The following is a 14,075-nucleotide window of genomic DNA, read 5'->3' on the forward strand; positions in this document are numbered from 1 at the left end:
ATCTATTGCCTGTTCTTCCTCAGTAAAGGGAACCACACCAGTTCCACATTCTTCAGAATAAAGAATAATGACTTGACAGAAACTCAGTGCTACTATAAAAAATAAAAAGGACTGCCAGTGTACAAATGCTTATTGAAGACTGTCTACAGGGAGTCAAAATCATAGCATGAAAAAACATTATATTACTTGGATACAAATAAAATGTCAACAGCTCCCATAAACTTTTGCACACCTGATATACACAAACACCTTCTGGCCAAGAACATTTGAGAAGAGGTAGGACGAAGTGCTGCTTTGACTGTACTGTACCTCAGGTATCCAAAGGGCACAGCTGACATGGACCCACTTTGTGCCGCTGCGTGTGGGTTTCATGGCACCACCTTTCTTGGGGCAGAGCAAACATTTTGGCAGGACTCCCAGGGCACAGGTCCGGCACAGCCAGCTCCCCTCTGGCACTTTCAGGATACCATAGCACGCCTGAAACAGCACAGAGAAAAACAGCAGTCAGATAAGACAGCTGGGAGCAAGAGGAATGCACCACTTCCCCAATAACAAGTCTGTACTATTCTGTTCTCTAGATTCCCCATATGATGATCTCTGCATGTTCTACCAGTGAAAACAGGATTCTAAGTATTTGAGAGGATAAGAGGATATAATCACCAATACCGTGGAAGTAATAAACATACCCTAAACTGGAGATGAGTAAGAACACTGCATTTAAATACAAATTGAATCAACTAACTCAAGAGAGGGCCTGGCACAAGAAACTCCCTTCAAAAACCAACTGACTAATCCCAAGATTCATTTGTAGGTGCCACCATAGTGTGACCAAACAGAAGTTTCCAAAACAAAATGTCTGTGAAAAATGAGTGAAAGTAATTCTAATACTGAAAAATATTTACTTCCTTTAAGGATTACAGTCCAAAACACTTGTCAAAATAAGGTATTTTTATCCAACCTGCGTCTCAAGTGCGGGCGTTTACATGACTGTCCATCCCAGCAGCCTACCTGGTGAACACAGATGTTGCATTTGTCACAGAAGACCATCTCGTTCCCGTCTTCCCCGTCCGGAGACTGGCACACATCGCAGACAACGTCCTCGTCGTACTCGATCCCCAACCCCTCCTCCGTTTCGATGGCGTGGTTCATGTTGTCATAGCAGCGGAGCTCGAATTCTTCCATAACCCTCTCCATCGTGAGCTCATCAATCCCTTGCATACCTGCAGGAACCAGGAACACAATACAACACGTTTAATGCGCGTCTGTGTGCTGCAGCTCTCCACTCCCAATATGAGCAGAGCCACACCTAGAATCGTATTTCGCTTATCCTTTCCTTGTGGATTGACATGGATGCTCGGGACAATCGCAGTTCCTGTTCTCTCGGCTGCGCTGGCCCCCCTGATCATGCTACACCATATGTGAGCTCTTGGTCGGGTTCCTTTGCAGCATTCCTTCCTCGAGAAACTACAAACCAGCCTTTAAAAGTACTTTGTTTTCTTTTACTGAACTGTGGTTCTCCATTCATGCATCATAAAATGAGATAATCATTCAGTTGGGTTACACTGAAATAAACAGCTCTTCAAAATCGGCCATAACAGGACACCCACTTTGCCTTAGAGAGTATTTGCATGGTTAGGAAGAAATTGGATTCTCTGCAGTCATGTGGAGAACAAGTTGTTTAAGTCCAGTGCATGTGAATTGCCTTTTAATGTTCCCCCACTGGTATAGTTGCACATATCAGATTTAACACATACAAAAATGGTTTTTAAAGTACCACTTGAGCAAAACATGAACAATGGAGAACAAACTGCATACCTAGCAAAGTGAAGAAATGAAGAGGAGATCTTGTTGCATGAAGGTACGGCTACCTGGCTACACTAAAATGTTATACCACATAAAACAATGTTCAAGGGAATCGGACTGTTCTTGAAATATTGCTTCAATTTTCGACTGCTCAAGTTGCATTATCAAGGCTTTTAGAAAATCACTTGAATACACATGCTCTGTACATCTGGCTGTATTTGCAGATAAAGCTAAATAATTCAGAAAATTAAACCACAACTGGAAACATTTAGGTTTTCAGTATTTTATACTGGTGTATCCATATAAAAAACATCTAATCCTCTCAGTCTCTTTGCTCCACACCTCCCAAGTCAATTAGTACCAACACCAATGCAAAAATATATATTTTTAATTATGAAATCCCATAAATTGTTCTTGCACAGCAGTTTTCATTACAACCTCATTCATCTTGCCTGCACCGTTTCTGGACCAACTCACAGCTTCTTTCAGCTGGCAGCAATGTGGGGTTATGTAAAAGTCAGGCTCCAGTCTTAGTCCCAGCTGTGATCAAAGACACCATAGCCTAAGGCAATCATTTACATGCTGACTACCCAACTTAACACAGCATAAACGCCAGCAGCAATGTTGATTTTGTGTAATCCTTTTACTGAAATAAGAGTGCAAGCCGTTTTATGGCTTCGGGATTTCCACTGAACATGAAGTATCTTAATGCTTTTAGTGACACTACAGACCTACTAACTCAAGAGATGGGCCTGGCACAAGATAATCCACTGATTTATCCAAAGATTCATTTGTAGGTGCCATCATAGTGTGACCAAACAAAAGTTTCCAAAACAAAATGTCTGTGTGAAAAATTAAAGTGAAAGGCTTCAGGTTTCATCCTATGCTTTAATTATAATACTTAACAACCTGAAATATATTTATTTCCTTTAAGGATTGCAGTACAATACACTTGGCAAAATAAGGTATTTTTTTATTCAACCTGCGTCTCAAAACACAGCATACTTTAGAATTCTAAAATTTTAAACAAATCTATCTGCTAAATTAAAAACCTACTTATTACACACAACATGACACAAATGTCATTACATTACAAGAAGGGTATTGGTACAACCAGGATACCAATATAAAAAAAAAAAAAAAAAGGCAATGGATAAACTCAGGTTATTTCCACTTGGACCAATGCATATATTACACAAGTTCAAAACCTGGATAAAAATGGGTTTCGCTTCTATTCCTTGACATGGGGAAGTTGCAGATCATATTTGAAATATATATATCAGTTATTGTTTATTTTGACCACATTTACTACAATGTCTATTGTGAAAAATACATTCTTCTATTACATTCCTAAAATTAGACAATTCTAAGGACTAAGGGCTGGATTAAATCAATACTTTGACCCACCCGCTAATACCAAACGACAAACCTGTACATCATAGCGGTTACATTTCTGATTAGAAGAAAGTGTCATCTTACTGAAAATGATGCCGCAACTGAGTACAGTTCTGTCGTTTTCTAGCGAGTGGGTCAAAGTTTTGATTTAATCCAGCCCTAAATGTTCTTGAAGGCTTAAATCAATATTGTTCAAAGCTTAACACACCACCCAACACACAGAACTAAAGTATAAAAATAAAAATGAAAACGTTGAACCAATAACTTTGAAATATATATTTTCAGTACTACTTCTGAACACAAGCACAAAATAAGGTATACACAAGTTGACTAAATCTCATATTTCGCTAACATGTATACCAGGGACTTAATTTGCACAAAAACAAATCCAATAGCTGAAATAACGTCTATAATAATATATATCCTGATGCTGGCAAGGTTACAGATCACATCAGAGAACACATTCCCACTGCCATAACAGCACTTATCAGGTTTATTGTAGGTATGTGAATGAAAATACATCAATAAGAATAAAAATAAATGATAAAGATAGAAACAACAGCTTTGGCTATGGGAAAAAAAAACAAAAAAACATCTGCCCTGGTAGTTTTGCACCGCATCTCCAAAACATGCACTTCATAATTGCATGCAAGTCTGTAATGGGGAGAATATTATACAATATGCTACAAGTGGCTTGTGGTCTGGGTTCAGAACCATCAAATGAAAATAATTAATAATACACACATATTGCTTTAGTGTCTCAAAATAAATATTCACTCCATTAAGTTTTAGAATCTAAAATGCCTCTCTGATGTCTGAGCAGGCTGACTTCACAGAAATATTCATAAACCAGATCTAATCTCACTGCTTTCCAGCTTCTTTCATCATCTGTCTGCAAGGCAGATGAAGACAAATCGAGAGAGCATTTGTTCATCATGCTTGTTTTGTCAGGTTTCTGACAATTTAGAAGTGGGGACTCAAGCAGCCTCAAGATTGTCCACCCCCCCCGGGGAGCACATGATGTGGTTGTTATGGTATAAAAGGAACTCTGCATGGGATTTTAGAAGGCAGCTTTACTACAAATGATAAAAAAATGATGAGGGGAATGTAGAGGCACTACAATTATGCAGGCATTGATGCATGGAAATACCCCTGATTTAACTTGAAACGCACAGAAACGCTAGGAAAAGTGCACAACCAAATAAAATATTAACTTAAAGGCATATCAATTTCATTAAACACTACATAAATCAAAAACCTTGCTCTGTGACACTTTGACAGATGTTTAAATCATAAGAGTCCATTCCAACTGCATATGGAGTATCTATTCAACACATTTTTGGTTGCACAGGAGGAATTTCTGTGCCATGTTAATATAAGGACATCTTTCAAGATCACTCGATGAGATTTTAAAATCGATTAGCCATTAGGGTCAAGCAAAGCATAAAATTCTGAACAGCCAACAGCAAATGTATCACGTATTGCAGAAGTGTCCATGTATTACTCTGGTGTTCATCCCTCCAAAATATGAGAAGCTATACACCGATCAGCAATAACATTATGACCACCTGCCTAATATTGTGTAGGTCCCCCTTTTGCCACCAAAACAGCCAAGACCCGTCGAGGCATGGACTCCACTAGACCTCTGAAGGTGTGCTGTGGTATCTGGCACCAAGACGTCAGCAGCAGATCCTTTAAGTCCTGTAAGTTGCGAGGTGGGGCCTCCGTGGATCAGACTTGTTTGTCCAGCACATCCCACAGATGCTCGATTGGATTGAGATCTGGGGAATTTGGAGGCCAAGTCAACACCTTGAACTCGTGATTCATCAGACCAGGCCACCTTCCTCCATTGCTCCGTGGTCCAGTTCTGATGCTCACGTGCCCATTGTAGGCGCTTTCGGCAGTGGACAGGGGTCAGCATGGGCACCCTGACTTGTCTGGTCTGGACTGGTCTGCGATGCACTGTGTGTTCTGACATTCACTTTTTCAGCAATTTGAGCTACAGTAGCTCATCTGTTGGATCGGACCACACGGGCCAGCCTTCGCTCCCCACGTGCATCAGTGAGCTTGGCCGCCCATGACCTTGTCGCCGGTTCACCGCTTTTCCTTCCTCGGACCACTTTTAATAGGTACTGACCACTGCAGACCAGGAACACCCCACAAGAGCTGCAGTTTTGGAGATGCTCTGACCCAGTTGTCTAGCCATCACAATTTGGCCCTTGTCAAAGTCGCTCAGATCCTTACGATTGCCCATTTTTCCTGCTTCTAACACATCAACTTTGAGGACAAAATGTTCACTTGCTGCCTAATATATCCCACCCACTGACAGGTGCCATGATAACGAGATTATCAGTGTTATTCACTTCACCTGTCAGTGGTCATCATGTTATGGCTGATCGGTGTACATGTATTAAAACTAAATAAAACTGAATACAAAAACAAATGAAAGACCTACCCATCTCCCGGAATTCTTCATTGATGAGTTCCAGCCAGGCAACGTCCGTCTCGCTCAGGTCGTACCGACATGTCCCCTCTGCCAGGGTGCGCGTGTCCACATAGCCCAGCTCCGGGGGCTCCGAGCCGGACGAGCGAATGAACTTCTTCGGCCTGGTAAAGATGATCACCTTTTCCTTCTCAGCCACACTTCTAACAGAAGAACACACAAGCGAGCTTACACCAACAGAACCAAAACACAGAACAGTAAATTAAAACAAATATTTTGATCAATCTAGAATTTGTCCATCAGGACTGGCAGCAGCAAGGCTTCATTCAAGCTTCTGTGAAGAAATTAATGGTTTTACTGCCATGCAAAATTGCAAATTCCTGCAGAAAACAGTTCCTTTAGTTGTGGTATTATTCTTTTTAAGGAGCATGCACTGTGTCCTGTATCGATGGTTTTAATCCATCCTCCTGCACTGAATCAAAGGCTAAACTTACAGTGGGAAGTAAGAGAAATAAAGCATTTATAAGAAACCATCCTTTCAGTCTCTGAGGGCCTTTCCCTGCCAGTTTGAATGAAAGGTCCACATGTTTCCGAAGTCAGATGAGCAAAGTTATGAAAATAGTCATAATGTAGTTATGTGTATCGATTCCTGTGATCATTAACTACAATATCTCTGGAGGAAAGCTGTGAGCACTATGAACAATTGCAAAATGTCCTTCCTTATAATTACAAGTAACTTTTGCAGCTGTTCATTAAGTCTCATTATCAGCCCAGTACCAAAGGGAAATACATAAAAAAAAAAAAAAACGCATATTTCCTGGAAAATACTGGTGAAAGAGCAAGGATATGCAGCCCGCCTTTAAGAGCTGACTAGTTTCGTGATATGCAGCAATGACCCAAGACATGCAAAAATGAAAAATACAGGTCTGAAAAAAATACATCAGATCCCCCTCACTTTTACACTCCATGGTAGTTTGCCTGCAATTCACGATGAGCGCCATACTGTCGAGCACATTACAGGCCCTGCTGGGCAACCTGACTGTAGCAGGGGACATTGTGCGTCAACGACTGCATCATTCAAGATGACTCGTTCCTTTAATAAGTGCTACACAGAGACGACCAACACATCAGTGGAGAACCTAATTTATTCTAAATTGAAAACTGGTGCTCGCGATCACGCACTCATCTTGGAAGATGCTCACACTGACTGTCCCTACAGGATCTGACACTATCAGCTGTGACCTGCTCCTCAGAGTCCCCACGTCCTCCTCATTGTTTCCAGTGCCGTTCATTAACCGCGTGACTCATCGCTCAGCTGGAGAGGCACTGGCACAAAATCAGATGCGAGAATGAGGGAAATAGTTTTGTCAAGAGTGTACGCAAATAAATAGACCATCACTAGAGTTTATACAGATATATTACGGCCTCTTTTCAGTGTTCCACAGGGGTATTATAGAAAACCTCAATGATTACAGTTTACGTTTACATTTATCCCCCAAAAAGTAGCCTATTCATTATTTGCTACTTCTGTTAAAGAAAAAAATAGTTTTTAAGGTTCAAACAAGCCATATAATGCAGTCAGAGCCAATGCCAGCTTTGATAGACCAATGTCTTTGATATGTTCCAGCGATGCTCGCTGAAAACCCCTCCCCCTTGGGCAGTGCTTCTAACTCGAAAGATAACTAGTTTTGCCAGTTTGTCACATCTCTGCAGACTATACAGGAAACTGACACTTACTTGGAAATTGCATTTCTCTCTCAACTACAAACATCACTATTAATCTTAATTAGAACACAATCCTGAATTACACATGCATAACTCTCCCAGAGAAGGGCACACTTGAGGAAGGACTGCACACCTTTTGGTTTTCCTACTGTCACACTAGAATACAGGTAAAGCAACATTTATTTTTGTTTTGATCTGTTCTAAGGAAGGAAACACAAGGACACCCAGATACGAACCACCACTTGAAACTTTTCTTTGGGAAGTTAAGAGTCAATATGAACACAAACGAAGATGAAACTGAACATTTTAACCTCTAAATCTTCTTCCACCACCTCCAATGACTGGTCTTGTGATGCAAGATGTACCTGACTACTGGACATGGAATGGACTCCGGGCTAACAGGAACCTGGACTCCTTTCTCCCAATCCTGCCTCCAGGGGTCAGCCAGGATGTAGTAGTCTTCTGGGTTTAGCTGGTTGGAATCATGAAGCTTCATCGCTGTGATCAAGTCTGTTCTGAATACCTGGCGGGAGGAGAACACGTCCAATAGTTACAAGACTGCTCCATAACCAGAGAAGCAGATTTACTGAATATCATGAGTAATAAATAAATGGATTGCTGCAGACACATAATAAGTTTTAGTAGAGATTCTCTCACCATAACCTATATCCCTCCTGCCAGTAATTGCATTTTACAGATAAACAGAAATAACCCCATAAAAAACTAACTTTGGCACATCCATGTAAAAGGAGGTACAATATAAACACATCTCTGTTTTTCAGATATTTATTTGTACCTGCAACCTATGAAGTATAAGGTGTGGGACAAAAATAAGAATTTAAGCTGGTATACAAGGATAAATACTGAGTAAGGATGTAGTATGGAAAATTCTCTTCAAATACGTCCAATGAAATGTGGGAAACATTAGTCGAAAGGCACCAAAGAACCTCATCTGTGGCTTTACATTTTGTGCATATTGAAGCATTTTCCTGTTCTTCTCTGCCTACTAAAGAAGATTCTGCTGAACTGTTTAAACAAGCTCAGAAAAACAGCAAATCCCAAGTTCTGAAAAGCGATACTGCTACCTCCCACTTCAATCCCACTATTATTGTTGTAGCGGTGGCCTTCCCTTTACTTAAAGCATTTCATCCTGCAAAAGCATTTGATGTTTGAGCTTGTGAAATGTTAATGGTGTGGAGGTAGGATAATGCCCTCAAGGTAACAGAGAATGGATCCAAAAAAAAATGTACCTTAATAAAAGGCCTTGTTTATTTCCCTAGTGATATCTGCAGCTCTCCTCGATATAGCTTCCTTTTTAATATAACACTTGATCTGTTGTTTAAGAAATGCTTATGATGTCATTACTCTGAGGGCTGTGCTGTATACACAAGCAACAATTCTGCAGATCAAACAAACATGCTCTAGCAACAAACATTTTAACATCTGTATACATTACTGTCCAAGGTGAAGAGAGAGCAAACAAAGTCAGGATCAAATACTTTCCTTCCATTATGCAAACATCACTCATTTCAAGAAACCATTGCTTGATGTATTAGTAGTTGAACACATCAAACGAACCACCTGCTATATCAAACTGAAGGAAATGGATCCATAGAAGAAATGTCTATGAAGGAAGGTCTTCATTTGCACACAAAAAAACTTAAAGGTAAGATTTTGTTTCCCACCAGCTTAACAAGAGGTAAAGTACTACTTTGGTTTATGTTTTATCCCTTTTCCAAATACACTACAAAACGCTCTGCAGCCCATGCTCAGACAGTGATGAGTCAAGCTACTGAACTAATGTGACAGTCTAAATCACCTCCAAACAATGGGATGTATTTTTTCAATACATTGCGTCTCAAGTTTAAAATACCTACTAAGGTGTTGCCAAGCAATGTAAATAACAAAATCAAAATTAAACTCGCATTATAAAAATATATTTACGACGGTGACAAAGTAGCACTGATTTAGCGATTTGCCATAAGACTTATTACAAGTCAAAACCCAGCAGCTCACACACACTACTACAAGTGTTCACGTCCTTCACCAACACAATTGGTTTAGCTTTTATTAAATTACCCAAGATGGCTTGAACAGTTTACCCTGAAGCCTGTTAGCATAAGATAAAGCTTTATCTACATTTCTTGGCTGCGCCTGGGATAAGTGCGGTTTATGTGTTAACAAGCCTCATTACTCAGTTTCAAAACCTGCATGTATTCACACACACAGCCAACTCAACTTTGGGTAATGATATTTTTATTGTTTAACATTGATAGTTTAAAAATAGGGTAGTTGACATTCTTAGTTTTGCCCTTAATATAATTCTAAGAAGTCTGAATTAAACCCCCATGCCCGACCTCTTCTGTTTGCTGAGAAGTACTGTGTGAAACCTACCTCAGATGGTTTTCGGTCTTCATTTCTGGACCACGAGTTGCTTCTGTGCTGAGATTTGGAATGCTGTGACCAGGAGGTAGAATGACCTTAAAACAACAACAATTATATTAATAATAATAATATTAATAATAATAATAATACTCACACATTGTATTCTAAATAGAAAGATACTGTAAAGTAATTCCTGAAGACTTTATGTAGGCAAGAATCACACAACTTGGGGAGCATTACCATACAACAAACACCGAAAATGTGATGATTTGAATGACTCGGACACAATCTCTTGCCAGCACCCTGTGCCCCTGGAATGGACTTACAGTGAGGGAAAAAAGTATCTGATCCCCTGCTGATTTTGTACGTTTGCCCTCTGACAAAGAAATGATCAGTCTATAATTTTAATGGTAGGTGTATTTTAACAGTGAGAGACAGAATAAGAACAAAAAAATCCAGAAAAACGCATTTCAAAAAAGTTATAAATTGATTTGCATGTTAATGAGAGAAATAAGTATTTGATCCCCTATCAATCAGCAAGATTTCTGGCTCCCAGGTGTCTTTTATACAGGTAACGAGCTGAGATTAGGAGCACTCTTAAAGGGAGTGCTCCTAATCTCAGCTTGGTACCTGTATAAAAGACACCTGTCCACAGAAGTAATCAATCAATCAGATTCCAAACTCTCCACCATGGCCAAGACCAAAGAGCTGTCCAAGGATGTCAGGGACAAGATTGTAGACCTACACAAGGCTGGAATGGGCTACAAGACCATCGCCAAGCAGCTTGGCGAGAAGGTGACAACAGTTGGTGCGATTATTCGCAAATGGAAGAAACACAAAATAACTGTCAGTCTCCCTCGTTCTGGGGCTCCATGCAAGATCTCACCTCGTGGAGTTTCAATGATCATGAGAACAGTGAGGAATCAGCCCAGAACTACACGGGAGGATCTTGTTAATGATCTCAAGGCAGCTGGGACCAGTCACCAAGAAAACAATTGGTAACACTATGCCATGAAGGACTGAAATCCTGCAGTGCCTATAAGGTCCCCCTGCTCAAGAAAGCACATGTACAGGCCCGTCTGAAGTTTGCCAATGAACATCTGAATGATTCAGAGGAGAACTGGGTGAAAGTGTTGTGGTCGGATGAGACCACAATCAAGCTCTTTGTCTTCGCTGTGTTTGGAGGAGGAGGAATGACCCCAAAAACACCATCCCCACTGTCAAACATGGAGGTGGAAACATTATGCTTTGGGGGTGTTTTTCTGCTAAGGGGACAGGACAACTGCACCGCATCAAAGGGACGATGGACAGGGCCATGTACCGTCAAATCTTGGGTGAGAACCTCCTTCCCTCAGCCAGGGCATTGAAAATGGGTCGTGGATGGGTATTCCAGCATGACAATGACCCAAAACACACAGCCAAGGCAACAAAGGAGTGGCTCAAGAAGAAGCACATTAAGGTCCTGGAGTGGCCTAGCCAGTCTCCAGACCTTAATCCCATAGAAAATCTGTGGAGGGAGCTGAAGGTTCGAGTTGCCAAACGTCAGCCTCGAAACCTTAATGACTTGGAGAGGATCTGCAAAGAGGAGTGGGACAAAATCCCTCCTGAGATGTGGGCAAACCTGGTGGCCAACTGCAAGAAACGTCTGACCTCTGTGATTGCCAACAAGGGTTTTGCCACCAAATACTAAGTCGAAGGGGTCAAATACTTATTTCCCTCATTAAAATGCAAATCAATGTATAACTTTTTTGAAATGGGTTTTTCTGGATTTTTTTGTTGTTATTCTGTCTCTCACTGTTAAAATACACCTACCATTAAAATTATAGACTGATCATTTCTTTGTCAGTGGGCAAACGTACAAAATCAGCAGGGGATCAAATACTTTTTTCCCCTCACTGTATGTAAACATTGAGAACAAATGTGTGGTCGCACATCTATACAAGAATGTTGTGCATTTTGAAATTGATTCTACTGCTTGGATGTCCATTTATAAATCACTTGGGGAAAAAAAGAAAATCACGTAACTCCAATTTGCAGATCAAGGAATTACTGTATTTATCAGTTTATCCACCCTCCTTCAATTAACTAAAATGAAATAATTTCACTTGACTGTTCCTTATCCTTTTTGGTGTGTAAATTACCAAAGATGTATCCTAAAATGTTCCAGACTTAGATCTACTTCAGTCTTGGATACTTTGATGGAGAACAAAATTTTAAAAATGGTCTTATTGCGTCCAGCTTCTTTTCTTCAATAGAAGCATAATACATAAACCAATAACTAGCTGTTGAAGTAGGGCGAGTGTTCCCCCCCCCCCCCCATTTCAATTATGGCGGAAAACAATCATAATACCAATAATATACAAGTAATATGAATTTGTAATAATATATATCACGCCATTTTACAAAAGAAACAGTCAAAGATTGATTTCTTAAAGTTTGTTTGGAAATTCTGTGGGAGAAGCCAAAGATGAGAAATTGCAAGAGGTATGCACAACTGCACAATTCTCAATAAATATTGAGCTTCAGAATTTGAAAGTTATAATAAATAATTACGTGAAAAAAAATTAATATCTATCCGATCATTATACATACAAGTCATGATTTTGCAATGAATAGTATTTTGGATTTTGCTCCAGCTGAGAACTGACAGTTGAGGCTGCCAAAGAACTGCTGGCCTATTGAACTTTGTCCACTTGAACTCCACCGGCCAGAGAACAACCTAGTCTTGTAGGTTTGACCCTTCCCTCAAAAACCACTGGTTTACACACGACACCTTCGAACTCCTATCCCTAACCTGCCTGAATTTCTTTAAACGTCCAAAGCTGATGCCTCTCTCTCTGTTCCGTTTGTCTTTCTCTGGGAACTCCTCTGTTCTTTCTGGCTCTCTTAGCTTTACCTCTCCTTTGTTTTCCTATTTGTATGTAACATTTCATTTAGTAGCAGCACTGCAAAGAAGACAACGATCACACACACTGTAGACTTATTTTTGTAATACTCCGTGTGTAAACTAATTCACCCTGGATTAAGGTGTCTGCCATGAAATAAGAAGGTTGAGAAAATCATGCACACCGCAGAGTAATGAAAAACATGAAGGAATTATTGCTGAACATCAATTAAGTTCTTATATTGTAAATTGCCTACTAACATTATTAATTTAGTAGCAAACATTTTCAACACGTCTTTTAAGCAATAAAAACATCACAATTAACACAAAATAAGTTGTGTGTTGGACGTTTTTAAGTTAGATGGAGTTGTCCGAGTACATTCATCTGGTTTTATCAATGGGAGATGACATTACAGACAGTATTCCAAAGCTAAACATTTGCACTTCATGAACACTTTGTAAATATTCTGTTTTAAAAATAAATAAATAAATAATAAAAATGAATGATTGTGTGTGTTAGCGCAAACAAGCAGGACTGATTAGCTATCCCTGTGCATGTGTCCTTCCTGGAGAGTAAACGCTGAGCTATAGTCAACAAGCCAACACAAACTACCACTGCTGGATTTTATCATGCGACTAAGAGCTTGGGACTATACAAGACAATGCAGCACGTAAGATGGTTTAATGCAAGCTGACCCTCTCCAGCAAATTGGATGAGATGGATACAGACATTTCTATTTGTAAACAAATGTGAACAACATCGACACAGGGTAAAGTCTAGGCCTATATAATGAAATGTATTTTCAAAGATCTATTCAGAAAATTCTCTGAGCTAGGAAAATACAACCTGGAATCAAACCACATTAGCACAGAAGTTGGAATTAAGTCCGTCACAACGTACGACAACCTGATTAATACATGTAATCTTGAAAGCACTTTGATCATATTTAAGATGCAAAAACTGATATACTCTTTAAAGTATTAAAGAATCAAAACATAGGTTAAATGATTATTTATATAAAGGGCATGCATTTGTACGTTTTCCGACCCACAGAAGGACAGTAAATATACAGCAGTTCCTAAAGCTCTCTCTCTCATTAATTCGCATTTGGTTAAAGATATCTTCTAAGGCTTAGAAGAATACTAATTAAAATAAACACACACACAGCACTTACTTCCGTTGTCAGAATCCTCACTGCTGCTGGGAAGCCGGGTGCGTTTCATGGTCTTCAGTCCAGAAGTTAAAAGGAGGTCCCGTGTAAACTTTGGAGGGGAAAAACAGGAACAAAACAAACACAAAACAGTGAAAATGAGTAAAAGCAGCACCTCATAGTGAGCAGGCTCCATACCTCCTTCTAAGAGCATGATGCAGGTACTTGAAAGTCCCAGAAACGGTAAACACTACAGCGCTAAAAGCCTGTAGCAGCTGGTTGTGAGATA

At 39.9% G+C, this 14,075-nt stretch overlaps 1 protein-coding gene across 2 annotated transcripts in view; it reads right to left on the minus strand.

The window, feature by feature from the left end:
- jade1 (jade family PHD finger 1) overlaps nucleotides 1-14,075 on the minus strand; it is a 36,446-nt gene that overhangs the window by 13,272 nt on the left and 9,099 nt on the right. For both annotated transcript variants that reach the window (XM_066720157.1, XM_066720156.1), the window contains exons 2-7: nucleotides 13,811-13,898; nucleotides 9,761-9,846; nucleotides 7,732-7,889; nucleotides 5,654-5,844; nucleotides 1,009-1,220; nucleotides 310-477 (exon numbers count right to left, since the gene is read on the minus strand). In XM_066720157.1, the coding sequence (XP_066576254.1) occupies nucleotides 310-477; nucleotides 1,009-1,220; nucleotides 5,654-5,844; nucleotides 7,732-7,889; nucleotides 9,761-9,846; nucleotides 13,811-13,859 (864 nt within the window). In that variant the 5' untranslated portion in view covers nucleotides 13,860-13,898. The remainder of the gene's footprint in view (nucleotides 1-309; nucleotides 478-1,008; nucleotides 1,221-5,653; nucleotides 5,845-7,731; nucleotides 7,890-9,760; nucleotides 9,847-13,810; nucleotides 13,899-14,075) is intronic.

The sequence above is a fragment of the Amia ocellicauda genome, chromosome 13, assembly GCF_036373705.1.
Source record: "Amia ocellicauda isolate fAmiCal2 chromosome 13, fAmiCal2.hap1, whole genome shotgun sequence".
Classification (NCBI taxonomy): Eukaryota; Metazoa; Chordata; class Actinopteri; order Amiiformes; family Amiidae; genus Amia; species Amia ocellicauda.